The sequence below is a fragment of the Salvelinus alpinus genome, chromosome 5, assembly GCF_045679555.1.
Source record: "Salvelinus alpinus chromosome 5, SLU_Salpinus.1, whole genome shotgun sequence".
Taxonomy (NCBI): Eukaryota; Metazoa; Chordata; class Actinopteri; order Salmoniformes; family Salmonidae; genus Salvelinus; species Salvelinus alpinus.
In genome coordinates this window covers 52,994,156-53,018,611 of record NC_092090.1, presented here as the reverse complement: position 1 = coordinate 53,018,611, position 24,456 = coordinate 52,994,156, and the positions used below count along the sequence as shown (strand labels likewise).

Below are 24,456 nucleotides of genomic sequence, written 5' to 3'. Positions count from 1 at the left end.
ATGATGTAGGAGGATGCCAAAGAAACACACGCAAACCACAGATGGCGAACAGATGTTGCGCTGGAGGGGATGGCTCCCGTTTTATGGGCTCTTAACCAACCGTGCTATTCGTTATTTATTTATTTTTCGCATTGTTTGTAAATTATTTTGTACATAATGTTGCTGATACCATCTCTTATGACCGAAAAGAGCTTCTGGACATCAGAACTGTGATTACTCACCTTGAACTGGACAAAGAATGTTTCTTTAACGAGTTGGATGAGAGGGATTTACTCCAGACAAGGCCCTCATCACCGTCATTCGCAGGAGAAAGAGACATATCGCGGAAGGAGGCCGGGGTGCCTTGTGAGGATACGGCGGCGAGCGGCTAATCTGCCTTTACCATCGGTACTATTGGCCAACGTACAATCGTTGGATAATAAAGTGGACGAACTACAAGCACCCGGGACATTAAAAACAATAATATCTTAGGCTTCACCAAGTCGTGGCTGAACGACGACATGAATAACATACAGCTGGCGGGTTATATACTGTATTTGCAGGATAGAACAGCAGCCTCTGGTAAGACAAGGGGTGGCGGTCTTTGTATATTTGTAAACAACAGCTGGTGCACGATATTTAAGGAAGTCTCAAGGTTTTGCCTGCCTGAGGTAGAGTACCTCATGATAAGCTGTAGACCACAATACCTACCTAGAGAGTTATCTATATTCTTCGCAGCTGTCTATTTACCACCCCAAACCGATGCTGGCACTAAGACCGCACTCAATGAGCTGTATATGGCCATAAGCAAACAGGAAAACGCTCTTCCAGAGGCGGCGCTCCTAGTGGCCGGGGATTTTAATGCAGGGAAACTTAAATCCGTTTTACCTCATTTCTACCAACGTGCAACCAGAGGGGGGAAGAAACTAACTCTAGAAGACCTTTACTCCACACACAAATGCGTACAAAGCTCTCCCTCGCCCTCCATTTGGCAAAACTGACCATAATTCCATCCTCCTGATTCCTGCTTACAAGCAAAAATGAAAGCAGGAAGCACCAATGACTCGGTCAATAAAAAAAGTGGTCAGATGAAGCAGATGCTAAGCTACAGGACTGTTTTGCAAGCACAGACTGGAATATGTTCCGGGATTCTTCCGATGGCATTGAGGAAAACACCAGATCAGTCACCGGCTTCATCAATAAGTGCATCAATGACGTTGTCCCCACAGTGACCGTACGTACATACCCCAACCAGAAGCCATGGATTACAGGTAACATCCACACTGAGCTAAAGGGTAGAGCTGCCGCTTTCAATGAGCGGGACTCTAACCCGTAAGCTTATAAGAAATCCCGCTATGCCCTCTGTCGAACCATCAAACAAGCAAAGCATCAATACAAGACTAAGATCGAATTGTACAACACTAGCTTCGATGCTCGTCGGATGTGGCAGGGCTGGCAAACTATTACAGACTACAAAATGAAGCACAGCTGCAAACTGCCCAGTGACACGAGCCTACCAGACAAGCTAAATTACTTCTATGCTCACTTCGAAGCAAGTAACACTGAAACATGCATGAGAGCATCAGCTGTTCCGGACGGCTGTGGGATTACGCTCTCCGTAGCAAATGTGAGTAAGACCTTCAAAACTCTTAAGGATCCGCCCCATTGTTTTTCAATTTTCGCCTAAAATGACATACCCAAATCGAACTGCCTGTAGCTCAGGACCTGAAGCAAGGATATGCATATTCTTGGTACCATTTCAAAGCAAACACTGAAGTTTGTGGAAATGTGAAAGGAATGTAGGAGAATATAACACAATAGATCTGGTAAAAGATAATACAAAGAAAAAACAAACCGTTCTTTTGTATTTTTTTGTACCATCACCTTTGAAATGCCATAATGTATTATTCCAGCCGAGCTGCAATTTAGATGTTGGCCACTAGATGGCAGCAGTGTATGTGCAAAGTTTTAGACTGATCCAATGAACCATTGCATTTCGGTTCAAAATGTTGTTTCAAGACTGCCCAAATGTGCCTAATTTGTTTATTAATAACTTTATGATCAAACTGTGCACTCTCCTCAAACAATAGCATGGTATTATTTCACTGTAACAGCTACTGTAAATTGGACAGTGCAGTTAGATTAACAAGAATTTAAGCTTTGTGCCAATATCAGATATTCTTGCTACTTACAACCGCATGCTAATCGCATTAGCCTACGTTAGCTCAACCGTCCCGTGGAAGGGACAGGTCAACATTCACAAGGCCGCAGGGCCAGACGGATAACCAGGATGTGTAGTCCGAGCATGCGCTGACCAACTGGCAAGTGTCTTCACTGACATTTTCAACCTCCCTGTCTGAGTCTGTAATACCAACATGTTTCAAGCAGACCACCATATTGCCTGTACCCAAGAACACTAAGGTAACCTGACTAAATGACCACCGACTCGTAGCACCCATGTCTGTAGCCATGAAGTGCTTTGAAGGCTGGTCATAGCTCACATCAACACCATTATCCCAGAAACCCTAGACCCACTCCAATTTGCATACCGCCCCAACAGATCCACAGATGATGCAATCTCTATTGCACTCCACACTGCCCTTTCACACCTGGACAAAAGGAACACCTATGTGAGAATGCTGTTCATTGACTACAGCTCAGAGTTCAACACCATACTGATGAGCTTTGAGGGCATTAAGCTAAGGACCCTGGGACTAAACACCTTCCTTTGCAACTGGATCCTGGACTTCCTGACGGGCCGCCCCCAGGTGGTAAGGGTAGGTAACACCTCCGCCACACTGATCCTCAACACGAGGGCCCCTCAGGAGTGCGTGCTCAGTCCCCTCCTGTACTCCCTGTTCACTCATGACTGCCTGGCAAGGCACGACTCCAACACCACCATTAAGTTTGCCGATGACACAACAGTGGTTGACTTGGAGCCTCAACTCGGGACTCGACTGATGACTTGAAATGATCTGGTCAGGTTTTGTAAAGTTGTCACTCATTGTGGCACACAGTCTTCGTGGATTACTGGTGTTCTAAAATGGCAGACGGAAGGGAGGGTGGTGCCGCTTCTCCTACGAATGCTGTTATTTTATCTAAAACATCAGGTGTACGCCGACCCCAGCTAAGTAACTCATGCAAAGATTTAAAGCACAATTATGTGTTTTATCTCCAGTACATTGCCATGAGTGTCAGTTATGTAGCTGCTCTACTGATAATCTGAGTGCGTCCTTGCTGGGATGACACAATCAATCTACTGGCAGAGAATATCAACACCAAACACATTGGTTCAATGTTCCATGGGAGCACAGTACACAGCATACCATTATGTTCTGAATAATGGCCAAGTCTACCGCACTCCCTATTCCACTGAACCGCTTAGGCATAACAAACACAAGTCCAACATTTATCAGAAACTACCCTCCTGCTCTCCGGGGATGTGCACCTCAATCCTGGGCCTAACATCACCGAGCCAGCGATACTCAACGGAGTGGATAGCAGTGGATGGCCTTGTCCACTGATCGATGCCGCTAAGGAATTGGGTGAGTGCTATGGTCCCATGGTTTCACTCGACTCACCCGGCTCCAGGATGGAATTTAACTCTTCAAACATACCCAAGTCGCTATATGCAATCCCTGACTCTGCTTCTGGTACGCAAGCTGTTTTAATTAGTTCCCCGCATCCAGTGCAAGCGGGAGGGATAGTTAATTGCGCTGCCGAACTTCCCCTAATGAAAACTAAACAAAAACGGCCTAAACCCAGCCGTCAGAAAACACAGAAAATGTTACTTTTTCAATGTGTCACTCTCGAGTCATCTGGGACCCACGAGCTAAGCCCAAGGGACTACTAGGGGGGCACTTAAACATTCGTAGTGTCATTCCAAAAAGTGATCAAATTCAACATCTTCTCACAGACTCCGACCTTGACTTCCTCTGCCTTTCAGAGACATGGCTCCATAAAAACTCTCCATATGCTGCTTTGATTGTGCCTGGCTGCAATGTTTTCAGGAGACAGGATTGAAGGAAGAGGGGGTCTGATGATTTACATTAAAGAACATATCTGATGTAAACAAATTGAGTGGTCATGTGATAATGAACTAGAATGTATTGGCCTGAACGTTACACTGTCACCCCAAATGTCTTTTACCCTTATTGGAATGTATAGACCCCCTTCCACCAAAAGTGTGTTTTTTCGATAAGTTTAATAACATGCTTAGGGAATGTGATTTTGGGAAAGAGGTCATCTTAATGGGAGATTTTAACATGAATTATCAAGACAAGTCTTGTAGGAAAACCCTCAAACGGATCACTAATACCTTTGACCTTACACAGCTAGTTAAAGGGCCAACCAGGCTGACTTGTTGCTCTAAAACACAGATTGATTTGGGCTATCTGATCATAATCTGACACTTACAGCCAGAAAGCTTTCTAAGAACAGGTTTAACTTCTCTATTGTTAGAAAGCCGGATCAACTAAGAATACCTAAGAGTGAATTAAATTACTTTGAAAACGCAATTAAGGGAATTAACTGGAATGATCTGTCCTATACAGATGTGGAAGCTGATAGAAAAACCTATACACAATCCAGACTGACTACAATAAATGGTTTCCTAAAAAAATCAAATCCAAACCTGGCCAAAAGAGCACTCTTCCTTGGCTAAATGGAGAAATCTGGAAATAGATGGAAGAATGAGATTATGCTCTAAAAACAGCCCTAAAATCCAAATTAGAGCATGACAGACGTAGGTTTACCATGTTGAGAAATAAGGTGATGAAAGAAATCACAGGCCAAGGCAAACTTTTTTATTAACATAATTGGCGAAGCAAAGGGAAATTCTAAATTGATCTGGGAGAATCTAAAAACGTTAACAGGGAAAGACAATAGTAACACTGCAAAAAGACTAGAAATCATGGTGAATAACAATCTAACACAGGATGCAATCGAAATAGCAATAGCCTTCAATTCCTACTTTATTGACTCTGTCAGGGTACTGACAGAACCCTCCACTGGTTTCTTGGGCTCAGTGCTAGTAAATGACGCTCAACCTGTCTTCATCATAAGGGAGGTTTCTGAGTCAAAGGTGAACAAGGTGATTAGCTCACTAAAGAACTCAAAAGCCAAAGATGTGTTTGGGCTGGACTCTACCTTTCTTAACTACAAAGAGTCACTCATTGGCCCCATTACTAAGGTCACCAACACATCTATTGGTCTGGGGGTGTTTCCAAGGGTATGGAAGTCAGCCATAATAACGGCCATCTTTAAATCGGGTGACCCTGCTGACGTGAGTAACTACAGGCCCATTAGAATAAAAACATATATTTTTTAAGTGTGTAGCAGAACAACTGATTGCCCACCTCAACAACAGCCCCTTCACATTACACTCCATGCAGTTTGGCTTCAGAGCGAAACACTGCACAGAAACAGCCAACTGCTTTCTTCTGGAAAATGTGAAGTCCAAGCTGGACAAAGGGGGCGTTGTTGGGGCTGTGTTTCTGGACCTAAGGAAGGCGTTTGATACTGTTAACCATGAGATTCTCATCACAAAATTGTCCAAGTTCAATTTTTCCCCCGATGCCTTGAGATGGATGAAATCATACCGTGAAGGCAGAACTCAGTGTGTCAGAGTGAGCATTGAGCTGTCGCCCACTCTTAGCTATGATGTGGGCGTGCCCCAAGGGTCAATACTGGGGCCCCTCCTGTTCAGCCTGTACATTAATGATCTGCCTTCTGTCTGTACTGGGTCTGAAATTCAAATGTATGCCGATGATAGTGATATATGTGCATGCAAAGAGCAAACAACAAGCTGCACTACTGTAATGGTCCAGGTTACCAAGTGGCTCAGTGACTCGTGTTTGCATTTCAATGTGAAAAAAACTGTCTGCATGTTCTTCACAAAGAGGGCAACAGATGCTACTGAGCCAGATGTCTATGTGTCAGGGGAGAAGCTCCAGGTGGTATCTGATTTTAAGTACCTTGGCATCATACTTGATTCCAACCTCTCTTTTAAAAAGCAGGTGAAAAAGGTAATTCAAATAACCAAATTCAACCTAGCTAATTTCCGATTTACATGAAAATGTTTGACTACAGAGGTAGCAAAACTGTACTTCAAATCTATGATACTCCACCACTTAACATACTGCTTGACTAGTTGGGCCCAAGCTTGCTGCACAACATTAAAACCCATTCAGTCTGTCTACAAACAGGCTCTCAAAGTGCTTGATAGGAAGCCCAATAGCCATCATCACTGTTACATCCTCAGAAAGCATGAGCTCCTGAGTTGGGAAAATCTTGTGCAATACACCGACGCATGTCTTGTATTCAAGATCCTGACCTTCATGTCTTAAAATAATGATGGACTGTCGTTTCTCTTTGCTTATTTTTGCTGTTCTTGCCATAATAAGGCTATTTTCTGCATACCACCCCTACCTTGTCACAACACAACTGATTGGCTCAAACGCATTAAGGAAAGAAATTCCCAAAATTAAATTTTAAACAAGGCACACCTGTTAATTGAAATGCATTCCAGGTGACTACCTCATGAAGCTGGTAGCTATTTGATTATTTTTTTATTTGGGGTTACTACATGAGATATATATATATTATATACACATACATTACCGTAAAAAAGTTTTGGAACACCTACTCATTCAAGGGTTTCTTTATTTTTACTATTTTCTACAGTGTAGAATAATAGTGAAGACATCAAAACTATGAAATAACACACGTGGAATCATGTAGTAACCAAAAAAGTGTTAAACAAATCAAAATATATTTTATATGTGAGATTCTTCAAATAGCCACCCTTTGCCTTGATGACAGCTTTGCACACTCTTGGCATTATCTCAACCAGCTTCATGTGGTAGTCACCTGGAATAAATGTAAATTAACAGGTGTGCCTTGCTAAAAGTAAATTTGTGGAATTTCTTTCCTTAATGCGTTTGAGCCAATCAGTTGTGTTGTGACATGGTAGGGGTGGTATACAGAAAATAGCCTTATTATGGTAAGAACAGCAAAAATAAGCAAAGAGAGACGACAGTCCATCATTATTTTAAGACATGAAGGTCAGTCAACACAGAACATTTCAAGAACTTTGAAAGTTTCTTCAAGTCAAGTTGCAAAAACCATCAAGCGCTATGATGAAACTGGCTCTCATGAGGACCGCCACAGGAATGGAAGATTCAAATGAACTTATCCTCTGCTGCAGAGGATAAGTTCATTGGAGTTACCAGCCTCAAATTGCAGCCAAATTAAAGGTTCACAGAGTTCAAGTAACAGACATCTCAACATCAACTGTTCAGAGGAGACTGCATGAATCAGGCCTTCACGGTTGAATTACTACTAAAGGACACCAATAAGAAGAGACTTGCTTGGGCCAAGAAACACGAGCAATGGACATTAGACAAGTGGAAATAAGTCCTTTGGTTTGGAGTCCAAATTTTAGATTTTTGGTTCCCCAACCACCGTGTATTTATGAGACGCGGTATGGGTGAACAGAAGATCTCCGCATGTGTATTTCCCACCGTAAAGCATGGAGGTGGTGGTGTTATGGTTATGGTGTTGGGGTGCAAACCAGATACGCCATCCCATCTGGTTTGGGCTTAGTCTGTCTATCATTGATTTTTCAACAGGACAATGACCCAACATACCTCCAGGCTGTGTAAGGGCTATTTGATCAAGAAGGAGAGTGATGGAGTGCTGCATCAGATAACCTGGCCTCCACAATCCCCCGACCTCAACCCAATTGAGATGGTTTGGGATGAGTCGGACTGTAGAGTGAAGGAAAAGCAGCCAACAAGTGCTCAGCATATGTGGGAACTCCTTCAAGACTGTTGGAAAAGCCTTCCAGGTGAAGCTGGTTGAGAGAATGCCAAGAGTGTGCAAAGCTGTCATCAAGGCAAAGGGTAGCTATTTGATGAATCTCAAATATAAATATATATTTTGATTTGTTTAACACTTTTTTGGTTACTACATGATTCCACGTGTGTTATTTCATAGTTTTGATGTCTTCACTATTATTCTACAATGTAGAAAATAGTAAAAATAAAGAAAAACCCTTGAATGAGTATATGTTCTAAAACTTTTGACCGGTAGTGTATTTACATATTTTCTATTTTTTGAAAAACTTGTGACTCGACTTGCTCTTAGAATGCACAACTTGGACTTGAAGCACTCAACTTGAGACTCAGACCTTGTGAATTGAGATTTGCTTGTTACTTGAATAATAGTGCCTTGGTCCCACCTCTGGTTGGTATGTTATACACCTCGGGAATAGCAGTCCATGAACTTAAATTGTGCATCGAAACGTAAATGTGTCTTTTTCTGCATGTTCTTCCAAATCCACAACCCCCGGACATTAAATGCACACCTGAGAGGCTGGAAGTAGCACAGGGTCAGCCGCAGAGAAGCTCCACTTGAGCAGGTTAAGTGCCTAGCTCAAGGGCACAAAGGCAGTAGATTGCATCAGAGATTCTGATACCAGCAACACTTCAGTTGTCGGCTCACTCCAGTTTACAAAGTGAACTCCGGTAACTGAATCGTTCTCAGTACCAAGATGCTTCTATATAACAATAAACAGTCATCAGTCACTATCATCAGTGAGCCATGCTCTTGTAGCCTGGGGTGACAGACTATTATATTGAGCTTAAAATAGACTACATCTTTACCAAATACCTACAATACTGTATGGTTACAGTATTCGCTCTCCCTCTCTCGCAAACACGGAACAATCATTCAACCTTAAATTCTCACAAAAAAAAGATCCATACATTACACTAATACACATGAGCATCTCAGAAAACAGTTTGTGTACTTGATAGTTTAATCCAGCACTAGAACATATACTGATACTATTTAGTAATTACTAAATGAAAAAGTAACCAGCTATGGCCCATGTAAGAGGTGTCCATCTTCGAGATCTATAGTCAGCAATTAGTTCAGCAGACATGAAAATCACATTCAACTCCAAATTTGAAACATAAAAAAATATGACTTGTATTACCTGGAGCAGCCTGGGTTTCACTCAATTCACTGTTGACCAAGATCTCTATAATCTTGATAAGGGAATCCAGGCTGGCCTCACAGCTGAGAGATAGGAAATGGTTACATTTATTATCTGCTGCATCCTTAGTTCATTGACCTGTCAAACGCTTTCGATACTGTTGATCACTCACTGCTAATTCAGAGGCTTTCCTCAATTGGTCTAGACCAGGATGCATGTAAATAGTAAAAAAATTACTTGACAGATAGAACTCAATGTATATCTACTGATGGTGTTAAATCCGGCTTCCTGGATATTACGAAAGGTGTGCCGCAGGGGTCGATTCTGGGTTCTGTAGTTTTTACAGTTTACATTAACAATATTGACTTGTCTGTAAAAAGTTGTAACCTGTACTTGTATACCGATTATAGTGTTGTATATGCCATTGCCCCCACGGTTGACCAGGCACTATCTGAACTACAGTCTTCCTTCATTGTATTACAGAAAAACTTTATTGACCTGAAATTAGTTCTGAAAGCAGGTAAAACTAAGTATATGTTGTTTTCTAGAGCGCATAAAAATACGTTTGATGATTAAAGCATGTGTACTTTAGATGGTGTCCATATTGATCGTGCCCGTTTACAGATATCTGGGCATCTGGATAGATGAAAATCTGTCTTAAAAAGCATCTTGATGAGTTAGTTTAAAAATGGGCTTCATCTATAGAAATAGGTCCTGCCTCTCACTAAATTGTAGAAAGCAGATTATTCAGTCGACGTTCCAATCAGTTCTAGACTATGGAGACATCTAAATGAATGCAGCTGCCACTTCATTAAAGCCGTTAGATGCAGTTTATCATGCGCTTTATTACGGGCAACAATTGTTGTACTCATCACTGCATTCTCTACCAGAAAGTTGGTTGGCCCTCTTTGATGTCACGTAAGTTGATACATTACTTTGTTTTCATTTATAAAGCCCATTTACAAAAAGTCCCACTGTACCTAACATCATTACTAAACTTCAGACATACAAGTAACCACACTCTGGAAATTCCTTTGGTTTTCTTGCACCTTATTTGTGGAACAATCTTCAAAATGTTCTTAAATATGATGTTCTCGTGCCTCTAGGGCAATTCAGAAAGATGATTGAGGATCTTATTACGGATGAATATGTTTGTTGTTTATGACCGTGTTTTTTCTTTCTGCTTGCATTTTGATGTCTATTTTATGTAATTTATGTAATTCAGGGCTCATCTGTAAAAGAGACCTTGGAATCAGTATGACTCCTTGATCAAATAAAGGTTAAATAAATGTGGTATGTGTATTTAAACACAGAAAATTATCTGTTCACATTCTACAGTTACTGTGAGTGTTAGCATAAAGCATTCCTGTCAGCATAATTGCACCTTGTGGGATAAATAAAGTATTTCAATTGTAATTGTATACTGACCTTGCTGGTTGAAGCCTGAAAAGCACAGGGCTAAAGATTTCCGCCAAGTCTCTGACACAGAGTTGGTTTTTGCTGGTGTTCTGAGAAATTCGGCAGAAATGTTTGATGAGGCAGTAGAACGTGAGGCAGTATTGGGGCGGATGGGTAGGTGAGCTGGCTATTCTGCGCAACAACTGGGCACAGTCCTTTGGATCCTTTACCTCTGTGAGCATGAAAAGAGGAAACAGTCACACAAGGTAAAGATTAAATCAATGACAACCACTGTTAAAATGTACTGCACAACATTGCCCTGGAAAACTTGCCACAAAAATACTATAACTTTATTTGTATGGTGAGCCACATAAAACCGGCCTGCGGGCCGGATTTGGTCCGTGGGCCGCTTCTTGAGTATACGTTTGGTTTGAGGGATTCTATTAGTTTTATAGCCATCAGGTCTTACCCTGTGCTGCATGAATCATCTCACTTTGGAGAGAGGTGGGAACAACTGGATTAGGCAAATCCTGCAGGTATCTCCAAAGGCCATCACATAGCGACTGTAGGTCCAAAGGCTCCAAATCTGTAAATGCATCAATAAACTTAGTAGATGGTAGAGATGAACGCAACAAATATGACAGTTACAACAATCACTTGGTTAAGAAAAAATCATATTTCTCAAGAACTATTAAAAATGTGAGAAGTAGTATGGTGGAAAAATTGCAAGATTATGTTATAATACTTTTATTGCATCAAATGGCTGTTTTATGCAACAGAATAGAGTATTCTGTTAACTATTGTGTGTGTGTTCTACTGAGGATGGGCCTCTGGGAGATAACACTGACAGGAGATTTACAATGTCTTTTGGGTGATAAAACCTAAAGAGCATTCCAGAGCATGAGTTAATGCTTCTGTTCTATACGGGGCCAGACACTGGTCTCTATACAATGAAAACTGTTGACACAGCAGATACTGTCTGCTATGTATTATAGGTATCTTTTATACAAATCTTGACCTTGTGACCCATTCTATACATCTGTTGTTCGTCATGTAGGTTGGAAGGGGTGAATCTTGGCTATAAAATACCTTTGTACTTTTGTCTCGGGGCTCTCAACGAATCATCTGAGCGTAAATTGTCAACCAGCCATGACCAGCCATCATTATCGTAGAGACCTCAATCAATTCAATGTATATGTGTGCGTTGTATTGACCTGCTCCCTTATTAATAAGTGATTAAAGACTTTGTTTAAGTATAACTCTAACTCTGATAAGTTTGTCTCTCCTCATTTGATAGTAAAGAAATTAACCACATTAGGCACAATCTGCCACTCACTCACCACAGTCAGTGAACTGTCTCATATCCAGCCCACAAGCTGCTGTGAAAGTTCTATAAAGGGTTGGACATTCCAAACCTGCAGGACAGAAAACAGGATTAGGAGGTGGATTTGATTAACCATTTCAATGTAATAGCAAAACATTCACCATCGTTAACTACTCCCATGCACCAGGCCACAGTCTCTTCTTACCTTTGCCTTCTATTGCCTCCAGAAGCTTGACCAGGATGGGTGATGCAGTCTCTGGAGGAGCAAACTGCTCTGGCAGATCTGGCAACATGAAGCCTGCACAACAGAAAGATGACGTACCTGAAACTTTCTAAACTGCTACCGGACAGTTGATTGTTACCTGATAACAAACACCCATCTTGCTCACCTTTCCTTTATAGGCATTCAATTAAAATGAAGATATTTTATTTTTAACACACAGCAATGGTTGTGTCGCATCTACTAACAAGCCTGCACAGATATTCATTTCTCCTTGCGGAGTCACGGCACTATTGTAGGTATAGGCCTGCCTAAATTATTAGTATCAGATCACAGTTACACACAAGCATTTCCTGTTTTGCCTCTTAAGCTTCCTTTGCAAAAGCTTATGATGCACTAATCCTCCACATCAGCGTTTTCATAGATCCGTAATCAGCACAGCTGCTCTTCCTTGGCTTGCTGCACATCTGCAGCTCAGTGCTTAATACTAGTTGGAACCAACTCAAACTGATGAAACAGTAAGCCAAGGAAGAGCTGAAACACAAACTACAGCCTGAAATTCATGTCTATGCACAATAACATTCATAATAAACAGTGCAAAAAGATTGGTCACAGTAATTTAAAATCAAAATTGGTAGTACAGTACTTTAAAATCGACAAGATAAAAACATCAGCAATGTAACCTGATGTACAACTACTCACCCTCTGATTCTGAATCTGTCCTGGCTAGATCTGATGTGGAAGGAAGAGGCCTAGGTGGCCTTGGTTTTGGTGTTGGTGGTGAAATTGTTTTTCTTCCCACAAACTCAACGTAAGTCCCGGGGAAGTCACCTTTTTCATGAGTTGTCTCATTGAATCCTGGCAGCCACCCAATCTCATCTGGTTTTTCTTCAGCCCAATTAGGGCAGCCTAGGGCCAGCAGAGCACCCTTGCTCACCACAAGTATATCGCCTACATGCAAATCAATGTCCTCCTCCCTCTCCTTTTTATAGTCATACAGTGCTCTGTACTGGTATCCTTCTGAAGTCATCTTGATATATGATATCTGTTTCCCAATACACAATTTAAGACCAATAAGATTTGGCCTGAGGTTAAAAATGGACTATATTCTTTCTAACAACGCATGTTTCCTCCATCTTCATTTTATGCAGATCTTCTTCCCCCCAAAAGTATGCAGATTCAGCACCTCCAAATGTTAACATTAAGGTTCTGTCCTGTTTTTCAATACACCCTCATTATGCTTCATGCAATACAATCCCATCAAAGGCATCGGCATCTGTAGTCCCATGAAAGCATCGGTCCTGGATGGAGACAAAATTTATATTCAGAAATCAAAATTAAAGAACTGTGGTAGCTAGATTGTTGAAATCATTTGTTGGTTCACAAGCTAACGTTTTCAATGATTTCAATCACCAACAAAACGGTGATTGTCTATGAATAAGAAGCGTTCATATCTAGCTAAAGTTACTGTATACTTGAAGCTATATAAGTTCCACATTGGATAAAGCTGTGTGTCTTTGTTCGTGACATAGCTAGTTAGCTTGGACATACTGTACTAGCTATACACCAATAGTCTAGCTGGGGATTGGGGAGAAGGGAAGTAGCTAACGTTATTAGCTAGCTGGGTAGCTACGTCTATTAAGACACATCCACAAACCGGGTACACACACCATCCAAAGGACAAACGCAAAAGTAATTTAAAAATACAAATGATAAAAACATTTAGATTAAAGAAGCCATGTGTTGTGTAGCTAGTTAGTATGTAACATCAGTAGCTAACGTTAGCTAGCATGCACACAGGCCCGTGAAAATTTGGAAATTCCACTGCCTGATCAGATTTGGCAGATGGCTACTTTAGCTAGCTAACGTTAGTTGAATAGCTACCTTATTGTTATTTTCCTCTGAAAAAATCTTCAGAAAAAACAAAGATCAGATTTCATTGGGAAGTGCAGGATAGACGCGGTCTCCAAACTATGCGACATAGCTAGCTATGATATCGAAAATACATCCGGGTGCAGTAACAGCTAGTAGCACACCGCAGTGCAGCTAGTTAGCCGGTCGTCACTAGTTAACACAGCCACAAAGTCAAAGTTAAAAGTAGTGGATATTCGGTTCTCTCAACAATAGCTATTGAACCAAGCATGCCATGACAATAAAGATATTCTGAATAAAGGGAGGATGGACAACAATCCACAACTTTTTTTTAGAGACATTTCATTGTACTTTTTGTTGTTGCTTTCAATCTTCCATAGCTCTTACACAAAGCATGGCATGACTATGAAAATTATATATTCTGAAACGGGGAAGGATGGACAAAAATCCACAGCTTTTCCCCCTATATTTTTTTACCAATTGTAATGTCAATAAAATAAAATAAAATTGCAGACAAGTATATTTCTATAATATGTTTGAGATTGTAAATTGATCATGAAAATTACATTTGTGAAAAGACAGTAAAAAGAATAGTCACGAGCCTCTATTGAATAGGTGGCCACTAATTATTTCTGGTGATGTGGGAGGGGTTTTGTGGTCAAACAACAAAGAGAAGAGGTGCGTAACTTGCTACAGTATACAAACGTGTCGGTCTCACAACCTTCATGAGACAAAGGTCTAAAGTTGAATGATGGGGGGAAATGTAACCAAACTCTTAAACAGAGCTCTAGATGCAAGGACTGGCAGTCCCTGATAATGAATTACACTATGAAACATAAATCAAATTAAGATAAAGGGGGGCTATTAAGGAACCATTCAGCAATTGTGTGATTTTGTTAACAGAACCGCTTCACTCGTTCTGCTTCCACTGTGGGATGGAGAACCTGGAGGGCAAAAATATATTTGATTGGGTAAGCGGCTACACAAGTGTATATATTATATTGATGTCATTACATACAGTTAGGAAAGCAACAAATATAATTAATGAATCTTATAGAGAGATACTGTAGTTAAGGATAATGAGTATAATATTGGAATACAGTAGATAATCTGCAAATGTACTGAGTTCTCCCCTGCTTGGTACAGAGGGCAACTCTGATTAACCCAGGAAGCACACTAGCTGACATATACCACAATTTATCCAGGTACACTAACGTAGCCCATTGCCATTGCATTCTACCACTCTGGCGAGCATGGCAACAGGGTTATCTCATCCAGCGATAAAGCCAGTTACGGAAGTCTTTGAATGCAATATAAAGTCAGTTTGATTATCTTGTCTCTATGGTAAACTCAAATACATTTTTGTAGACCTTACAGTGAAATGCTTACTTACAAGCCCTTAACCAACAATTCAGTTTTAAGATAATACCACCAAAAAAAGTAAGAGATAAGAATAACAAATAATTAAAGAGCAGCATTCAATAACAATAGCGGGGCTATATACAAGGAAGTACCGGTACAGAGTCAATGTGCAGGGGCACCGGTGTCGAGGTAATATGTACATGTAGGTACATGGGGGGCAATGCAAATAGTCTAGGTAGTCATTTGATTAGCTGTTCAGGAGTCTTATGGCTTGGGGGGTAGAAGCTATTTGGGAGCCTCTTGGACCTAGACTTGGCGCTCCGGTATCGCTTGCCGTGCGGTAGCAGTGAGAACAGTCTATGACTAGGGTGGCTGCAATCTTTGACAATTTTTAGGGCCTTCCTCTGACACTGCCTGGTATAGAGGTCCTGGATGGCAGGAAGCTTGGCCCCAGTGATGTACTGGGCCGTACGCACTACCATCTGTAGTGCCTTGCGGTCGGAGGCCAAGCAGTTGCCATACCAGGCAGTGATGTAAGCTGCAAAACCTTTTGAGGATCTGAGGACCCATGGCAAATCTTTTCAGTCTCCTGAGGGGGAATAGGTTTTGTCGTGCCCTCTTCACCACGGTCTTGGTGTGCTTGGACCATGTTAGTTTGTTGGTGATGTGGACACCAAGGAACTTGAAGCTCTCAACCTGCTCCACTACAGGCCCGTCGATGAGAATGGGGGCGTGCTCGGTCCTCCTTTTCCTGTAGTCCACAATCATCTTCTTTGTCTTGATCACAATGAGGGAGAGGTTGTTGTCCTTATACCACACCTCCTTGCATCCCTATAGGCTGTCTCATCGTTGTCGGTGTCGCTGTTGTGTCATCAGCAAAAGTGATGGTGTTGGAGTCGTGCCTGGCCGTGCAGTCATGAGTGAACAGGAAGTACAGGAGGGGACTGAGCACGCACCCCTGAAGGGCCCCTGTGTTGAGGATCAGCTTGGCGGATGTGTTGTTAAATACCCTTACCACCTGTGGGCGGCCCGTCAGGAAGTCCAGGATCCAAATGCAGAGGGAGGCATTTAGTCCCACGGTCCTTAGCTTATTGATGAGCTTTGAGGGCACTATGGTGTTGAACTCTAAGCTGTAGTCAATGAATAGCATTCTCACATAGGTGTTCCTTTTGTCCAGGTGGGAAAGGGCAGTGTGGAGTGCAATAGAGATTGCATCATCTGTGGATCTGTTAGGGCGGTATGCAAATCCGAGTGGGTCTAGGGTTTCTGGGATAATGGTGTTGATGTGAGCCATGACTAGCCTTTCAAAGCACTTCATGGCTACAGACGTGAGTGCTACGGGTCGGTAGTCATTTAGGCAGGTTACCTTAGTGTTCCTGGGCACAGGGACTATGGTGGTCTGCTTGAAACATGACGGTATTACAGACTCAGACAGGGAGGTTGAAAATGTAGAAGACACTTGCCAACAAGTAAGTCGATAGGCTACTAGTGGAACTAACCTTTGGCCGTTGTGCCCTTGGGCTGAATTTAATAATTAGAATTCCCTTCTCCCAACTGCCGTGCTCCGAAGCACCTCTTGCTCTCTCAGATATCTCAATTCTTATTAGCTAACGCCCATCATGTGATGGGGTCCTTTTCAAAGGTATCTCAGCTAAGTAGGCTACACGTGAAGAAAGACACATCAGGGACGCAACTGTGTGCGTCCCTTGTATCGAATTCTGAGGTGCATATTGAAGACTTCCACATTTACTTTGTCAGCCAACAAGATGAGTAGGCCTAACGAACAGCAAAAGCACTAGCCATGTCAAGCTACTATCCCCCATAGTACGAAAGTTGACCTATTCTATTGGTCAACTTGTCCTTCTGTGCAAAAAAAAATATTCCAAACATACTCTGGGACAGTTGTGGGATGCGATAGATCCCAAATTAATACAACCACTCCCATAATTTTTTTAAAAAAAAGCAATGAGGCTGATGCAACAGATCAGAACATTTAGCTTAAAAGGTTAAACTATTAGGCTATTTCTTCACATTATAAGCAAGAATGTGTGAAAAATGCAATCAATTAGCAGGAAAACACTGTTCTCAAAAATGACCGCAAATGCCATTATGCATGCAATGCTTTATTATCATTGAGCATTTTTATGGTGAACATGTTCTTCCCCAAACTTGAAACTGTATGCCAGTAAGGCTCTACACCAGTTATAAAGTAGATTAATGTGCTTATTTGTAAGAAGTTATTTGGCCACTTTAGTTGTGATACAAACCTAATCAAAACATATACAGTGCCTTGCAAAAGTATTCATCCCCCTTCACGGTTTTCCTATTTTGTTGCATTACAACCTGTAATTTAAATGGATTTTTATTTGGATTTCATGTCATGGACATACATTTTAATATTCCAAGTTGGTGAAGTGAAATGAAAAAAATAACTTGTTTAAAGAAATTCTACAAAATTAAATGGAAAAGTGGTGCGTGCATATGTATTCACCCCTTTGCTATGTAGCCCCTAAATAAGGTCTGGTGCAACCAATTACCTTCAGAAGTCACACAATTAGTTAAATTAAGTCCACCTGTGTGCAATCTAAGTGTCACATGATCTGTCACATGATTTCAGTATATACAGTGGGGAGAACAAGTATTTGATACACTGCCGATTTTGCAGGTTTTCCTACTTACAAAGCATGTAGAGGTCTGTAATTTTTATCATAGGTACACTTCAACTGTGAGAGACGGAATCTAAAACAAAAATCCAGAAAATCACATTGTATGATTTTTAAGTAATTAATTTGCATTTTATTGCATGACATAAGTATTTGATCACCTACCAACCAGTAAGAATTCCGGCTCTCACAGACCTGTTAGTTTTTCTTTAAGAAGCCCTCCTGTTCTCCACTCATTACCTGTATTAACTGCACCTGTTTGAACTCGTTACCTGTATAAAAGACACCTGTCCACAACCTCAATCAAACAGACTCCAACCTCTCCACAATGGCCAAGACCAGAGAGCTGTGTAAGGACATCAGGGATAAAATTGTAAACCTGCACAAGGCTGGGATGGGCTACAGGACAATAGGCAAGCAGCTTGGTGAGAAGGCAACAACTGTTGGCGCAATTATTAGAAAATGGAAGAAGTTCAAGATGATGGTCAATCACCCTCGGTCTGGGGCTCCATGCAAGATCTCACCTCGTGGGGCATCAATGATCATGAGGAAGGTGAGGGATCAGCCAGAACTACACGGCAGGACCTGGTCAATGACCTGAAGAGAGCTGGGACCACAGTCTCAAAGAAAACCATTAGTAACACACTACGCCGTCATGGATTAAAATCCTGCAGCGCACGCAAGGTCCCCCTGCTCAAGCCAGCGCATGTCCAGGCCCGTCTGAAGTTTGCCAATGACCATCTGGATGATCCAGAGGAGGAATGGGAGAAGGTCATGTGGTCTGTTGAGACAAAAATAGAGCTTTTTGGTCTAAACTTCACTCTTCATGTTTGGAGGAAGAAGAAGGATGAGTACAACCCCAAGATCACTATCCCAACCGTGAAGCATGGAGGTGGAAACATCATTCTTTTGGGATGGTTTTCTGCAAAGGGGACAGGACGACTGCACCGTATTGAGGGGAGGATGGATGGGGCCATGTATCGCGAGATCTTGGCCAACAACCTCCTTCCCTCAGTAAGAGCATTGAAGATGGGTCGTGGCTGGGTCTTCCAGCATGACAACGACCCGAAACACACAGCCAGGGCAACTAAGGAGTGGCTCCGTAAGAAGCATCTCAAGGTCCTGGAGTGGCCTAGCCAGTCTCCAGACCTGAACCCAATAGAAAATCTTTGGAGGGAGCTGAAAGTCCATATTGCCCAGCGACAGCCCCGAAACCTGAAGGATCTGGAGAAGGTCTGTATGGAGGAGTGGGCCAAAATCCCTGCTGCAGTGTGTGCAAACCTGGTCAAGAACTACAGGAAACGTATGATCTCTGTAATTGCAAACAAAGGTTTCTGTACCAAATATTAAGTTCTGCTTTTCTGATGTATCAAATACTTATGTCATGCAATAAAATGCAAATTAATTACTTAAAAATCATACAATGTGATTTTCTGGATTTTTGTTTTAGATTCCGTCTCTCACAGTTGAAGTGTACCTATGATAAAAATTACAGACCTCTACATGCTTTGTAAGTAGGAAAACCTGCAAAATCGGCAGTGTATCAAATACTTGTTCTCCCCACTGTACATACACACACACACCTGTTCTGAAAGGCCCCAGACTCTGCAACACCACCAAGCAAGCGGCACAACCAAGCAAGTGGCACCATGAACACAAAGGAGCTCTCCAAACAGGTCAGGGACAAAGTTGTGGAGAAGTACAGATCAGGGTTGGGTTCTAAAAAAATATCAGAAACTTTGAACATTCCACGGCGCACCATTAAATCCATTATTAAAAAATGGAAAGAAAATCGCACCACAACAAAACTGCCAAGAGAGGGCCGCCCACCAAAACTCACAGACCAGGCAAGGAGGGCATTAATCAGAGACGCAACAAAGAGACCAAAGATAACCCTGAAGGAGCTGCAAAGCTCCACAGCAGAGATTGGAGTATCTGTTCATAGGACCACTTTAAGCCGTACACTACACAGAGCTGGGCTTTACGGAAGAGAGGCCAGAAAAAAAGCCATTGCTTAAAGAAAAAAAATAAGGAAACACATTTGGCATTCGCCAAAAGGCGTGTGGGAGGTACTCTGGTCAGATGAGACTAAAATGTAGCTTTTTGGCCAACAAGGAAAACGCTATGTCTGGCGCAAACCCTACACCTCTCATCACCCCGAGAACATCATCCCCACAGTGAAGCATGGTGGTGGCATCATCACGCTGTGGGGATGTTTTTCCATTGGCAGGGACTGGGAAACTGGTCAGAATTGAAGGAATGATGGCGCTAAATACTGGGAAATTCTTGAGGGAAACCTGTTTCAGTCTTCCAGAGATTTGAGACTGGGACAGAGGTTCACCTTCTAGCAGGACAATGACCCTAAGCATATTGCTAAAGCAACACTCGAGTGGTTTAACCTCTCTGGGATATGTGGGACGGTAGCGTCCCACCTCGACAACAGCCAGTGAAATTGCAGGGCGCCAAATTCAAAACAACAGAAATCCCATAATTAAAATTCCTCAAACATACAAGTATTTTACACCATTTAAAAAATAAACTTCTTGTAAATCCAGCCACAGTGTCCGATTTCAAATAGGCTTTACAGCGAAAGCACACCAAACGATTATGTTAGGTCAGAAATAGCAATTAAATTAATCCCTAACCTTTGATCTTCATCAGATGGCACTCACAGGACTTCATGTTACACAATAAATGTGTGTTTTGTTCGATAAGGTTAATCTTTATGTCCAAAAACCTAATTTGAAATTGGTGTGTTATGGTCAGAAATGCATTGTCTCAAACAAACATCTGGTGAAAGTGCAGAGAGCCAAATCAAATTACAGAAATACTCATAATAAACATTGATAAAAGATACAAGTGTTATTCATGGAAATATAGATAAACTTCTCCTTAATGCAACCGCTGTGTCAGATTTCAAAAACGCTTTACGGCGTTTGGAAGGCGCCAAGTCACAGAAAAACATACAGCCATTTTCCAAAGAAGGAGAGGTGTCACAAAAGTCAGAAATAGCATTATAAATATTCACTTACCTTTGATGATCTTCATCAGAATGCACTCCCAGGAATCCCAGTTCCACAATAAATGTTTGTTTTGTGGAGCACGTGATGCTGCGGAGCTGAGCAGACAAAACAAACCGAGCTCTTCAAAGTTATTCTATTATTACCTAAATAACAACGTTGAAACAATATTCTAACATCGGCTGATAAATTGTCAAGTACTTACCTTCCCAAAGAGCCATGGACCTCCGACCGAGAGGCAAGAAGGACGACCAAAACGTTGTTGATTCCCAAGATAACGATAACGCTACAGCTAGCAAGATTAGCATTAGCCTTCATAACTCAGACGACAGTTCCAGACTGTTGCTCTTGGCAGCCTCTTGCGAGCCTGCCGACATGCTGGCTACTCTCCTCCGGGAAATTCAGGATGGTAACAAAGGTCTTTCTATGAAAATTGATAAGAAAACGGCTGAACTCCATTCTTCCATTGAAGACCTGAAATCCTCCATGAATGATCTCCTTTTGAGAACGACTGAGGCAGAGTTGCGCATTAGCACAGTTGAAGATAGCATCGCTCGACATGACCAGGTCTTGATACAACTGCAAAAGGACAATGCCTACCTAAAAAACAAGGTAGATCAGATGGAGAACCAGAGCAGACGTAGTAATATCCGTGAGGTGGGATTGAAAGAGGACAGCGAGGGCCGTGAGCCGGTCCGTTTCTTCACTCAATGGATCCCGGATGTCCTAGGCATAATCAACTTCACCAAGCCACTGGAAATCGAACGCGCCCACAGATCAGCGCCGAAACCCCGGCCAGATGAGCCCCCACGGGCCGTCCTGATCAGGTTCCTCCGTTTCCAAGACAGAGAGAAGATACTGCAACTCGCAAGAGCCAAAGGGGACATCACCATCGATGGCAGAGGGTCAGCCTTTTCCCGGATATGAGCGTGGATCTCGCCAGACGTCGCAAGCAGTTCAGACCTGCCGCCAAAGCACTGAAGGAGAAGAACATCACCGGCTACCTCATCCACCCTGCGCGGATGAAAGTTCAGTACAAAGGCCGAAGCCATCTCTTCAACACACCGGGAGAAGTGTACACTTTTCTCAAAGAACTGAACAACGTCTGAGCCAGGACGGTCTCTCTAGGGGATAAGATGCAGTTTGTTTGTTTTCTCTTATCCGGACTGAACTGCTGATATCCTCCGGTCGCTATAATTGATTTGTACATCTTCAACTAACCGTATCTCTCCGGGGTGAGTTCTATTACATTTACAGGAGAGTATATTTTGGTTTAGTCCATATCCACTGGGCGAAGCAAATAAGTGGGTTTAGGCCCACTGCTTTCCCCCTCATTTATGTTAATCTTTCGAAAAGAGACTCAAGCAGCCCTTACCGTGGGCAGTAAATATTCAGCCATAAATGTCTATTCACAACGTTTGTTTTCAATTTTGAGAGCTCGCAGGTTTTAGTTTACGCCAAGGTTTAGCTAGTAAGAGCAAGATGGAAAGTGAGCAGCAACGTATCTCTACAAGTGTATTCATGTTTGATTGTTGGGATTGTGGTTTTAGTCTAACAATCGGGGTGGGTGGGATTCTTTCTTTTTCTTTTTTTTTCTTTATTGTTTCCTTCCTAAAGAGACACATAGGTCACTTCTGTGTTCAAACCAAAGTTGAAACATTTCCTAACTATCTACATATGATAGATTTCCATTCAGTTACATATTTGAAACCCAACCTATGCTTAATCCACTAAAATATGTCACATTCAACGTAAAAGGTCTTAACAGCCCGATTAAAAGGAAAAGAGTCTATACATACCTTAAGAAATTAAAGGCTGACATTGTGTTTTTACAAGAAACACATCTTACAGCCAGTGAACACAAGAAATTGAAGAGGGAATGGGTAGGACAAGTTTTTGCGTCCTCTTTTAACTCCAAAGCAAGAGGAACTGCAATTTTCATAAGTAGACACATCCCCTTCTGCGTCAACAACACCATCTCTGATCCCTCTGGCAGGTTTGTTTTGGTGCAGGGGCATATGTTTTCAGAGTCTTGGACCCTATTGAATATTTATGCTCCTAACTTCGATGACCATATGTTTATTCAGAATGTCTTCCTTCAGGTTGCTCAAGCACCACCAGGATGGCTACTGGTTGGAGGAGATTTTAATTTTTGTTTAGATACAGTTCTTGATAGGTCCTCTGATAAACCCTCACTTCTTACCAAAGCCAGCAAGCTCACCATGTCATTCATGAAAGATCTCAATTTACTCGACATCTGGAGACAGTTGCACCCACAGGATAGGGACTACTCTTTTTATTCACACCCACACAAGACACACACACGCATAGATAACTTTTTACTATCGACACAACTGTTAGATGTCGAGTATCTCCCCAGATTGCTTAGTGACCATTCTCCTCTGGTATTATCAATCTCCATTCCTACCAAGGTAAATGGAGCATATAGATGGAGACTAAATTCTACACTCCTAAAGCAACCAGAATTTTGTGCATTCATCAAAGAGCAGATCAATATTTTTAATTTGACAAACAAACCCTCCGCTCCTGGCAGTTTCATTCTTTGGGACACATTGAAGGCCTATCTGAGGGGACAGATCATTTCCTATACTAAAGGGCTGAAGAGAAAACACGGTGCGGAACTGAGTGCCCTTGAATCTGAAATCTCCGAGCTAGAGAAAACCTACCAAAGAGGCCCGACTAAAGATCTATACAGGCTTTTGGTAAATAAAAAACTGAAATATAATATTCTGAACACATATCAAGCTGAGAGGGCCATCACTAAATCAAAACAGAGTTATTACGAGCTTGGAGAGACAGCCCATAAAGTATTGGTATGGCAACTGAAAGCAGAGGAAAGTAAGAGGACAATTAATGCTATAGAAACTCTTACTAATGAGATATCTTTCGACCCTACTGAAATTAATAATACTTTTAAGAAATACTATGAAGACCTCTACACTTCCCAATCAAGCGATGATCTATCAGAGATCGACTCCTTTCTCTCCTCTCTCATCCTCCAATGCCTGTCAGGGGAAGACAGCGAGCGCCTGAGTGAACACTTCTCAGTTCCTGAATTCTCAGTTCCTGAGGCCATTAAGTCCTTACCTTCTAATAAATCTCCTGGGGAGGATGGCTTCCCTCCAGAGTTCTATAAAGAATTTAGGGAGCTGTTGGTCCCCTACCTTATCGAGGTACTTAAAAAAGCCAGGGAAGACAACTGCTTTCCAGAGTCTTTCTCTCAAGCAGTGATTACTGTAATCCACAAGAAAGGGAAAAACCCACTAAAGTGCGCCTCCTATAGACCAATCTCTCTCCTTAACACAGATTGTAAACTGGTCACCAAGATGCTATCTAAGAGACTGGAGTCATGTCTTCCCCTGTTGGTCAACCCAGATCAGACTGGCTTCATAATTAATAGATTGTCCTCCAATAATCTCAGAAGGTTCTTTGATATAATTCACCTTGCTAACAAAAACAAAATACCTAGTGTCGCAGTCTCCCTCGACGCTGAAAAGGCCTTTGATAGGGTTGAATGGCCATACCTCTTTCGCGTCTTGGAAAAGTTTGGTTTAGGTACCGTGTTTGTAAATTTGATAAAATCACTCTACAAATCT

At 41.9% G+C, this 24,456-nt stretch overlaps 1 protein-coding gene across 1 annotated transcript in view; it reads right to left on the bottom strand.

Annotated features, from left to right (window-relative positions):
* Positions 1-13,987, bottom strand: part of LOC139576305 (phosphatidylinositol 3-kinase regulatory subunit alpha-like) — a 32,344-nt gene extending 18,357 nt beyond the window's left edge. The window contains exons 1-7 of the mRNA XM_071402253.1: positions 13,807-13,987; positions 12,625-13,223; positions 11,908-12,000; positions 11,719-11,793; positions 10,848-10,964; positions 10,409-10,610; positions 8,981-9,063 (exon numbers count right to left, since the gene is read on the bottom strand). Of these exons, the coding sequence (XP_071258354.1) occupies positions 8,981-9,063; positions 10,409-10,610; positions 10,848-10,964; positions 11,719-11,793; positions 11,908-12,000; positions 12,625-12,952 (898 nt within the window). The 5' untranslated portion in view covers positions 12,953-13,223; positions 13,807-13,987. The remainder of the gene's footprint in view (positions 1-8,980; positions 9,064-10,408; positions 10,611-10,847; positions 10,965-11,718; positions 11,794-11,907; positions 12,001-12,624; positions 13,224-13,806) is intronic.
* Between the last annotated feature and the right edge of the window lie 10,469 nt (positions 13,988-24,456).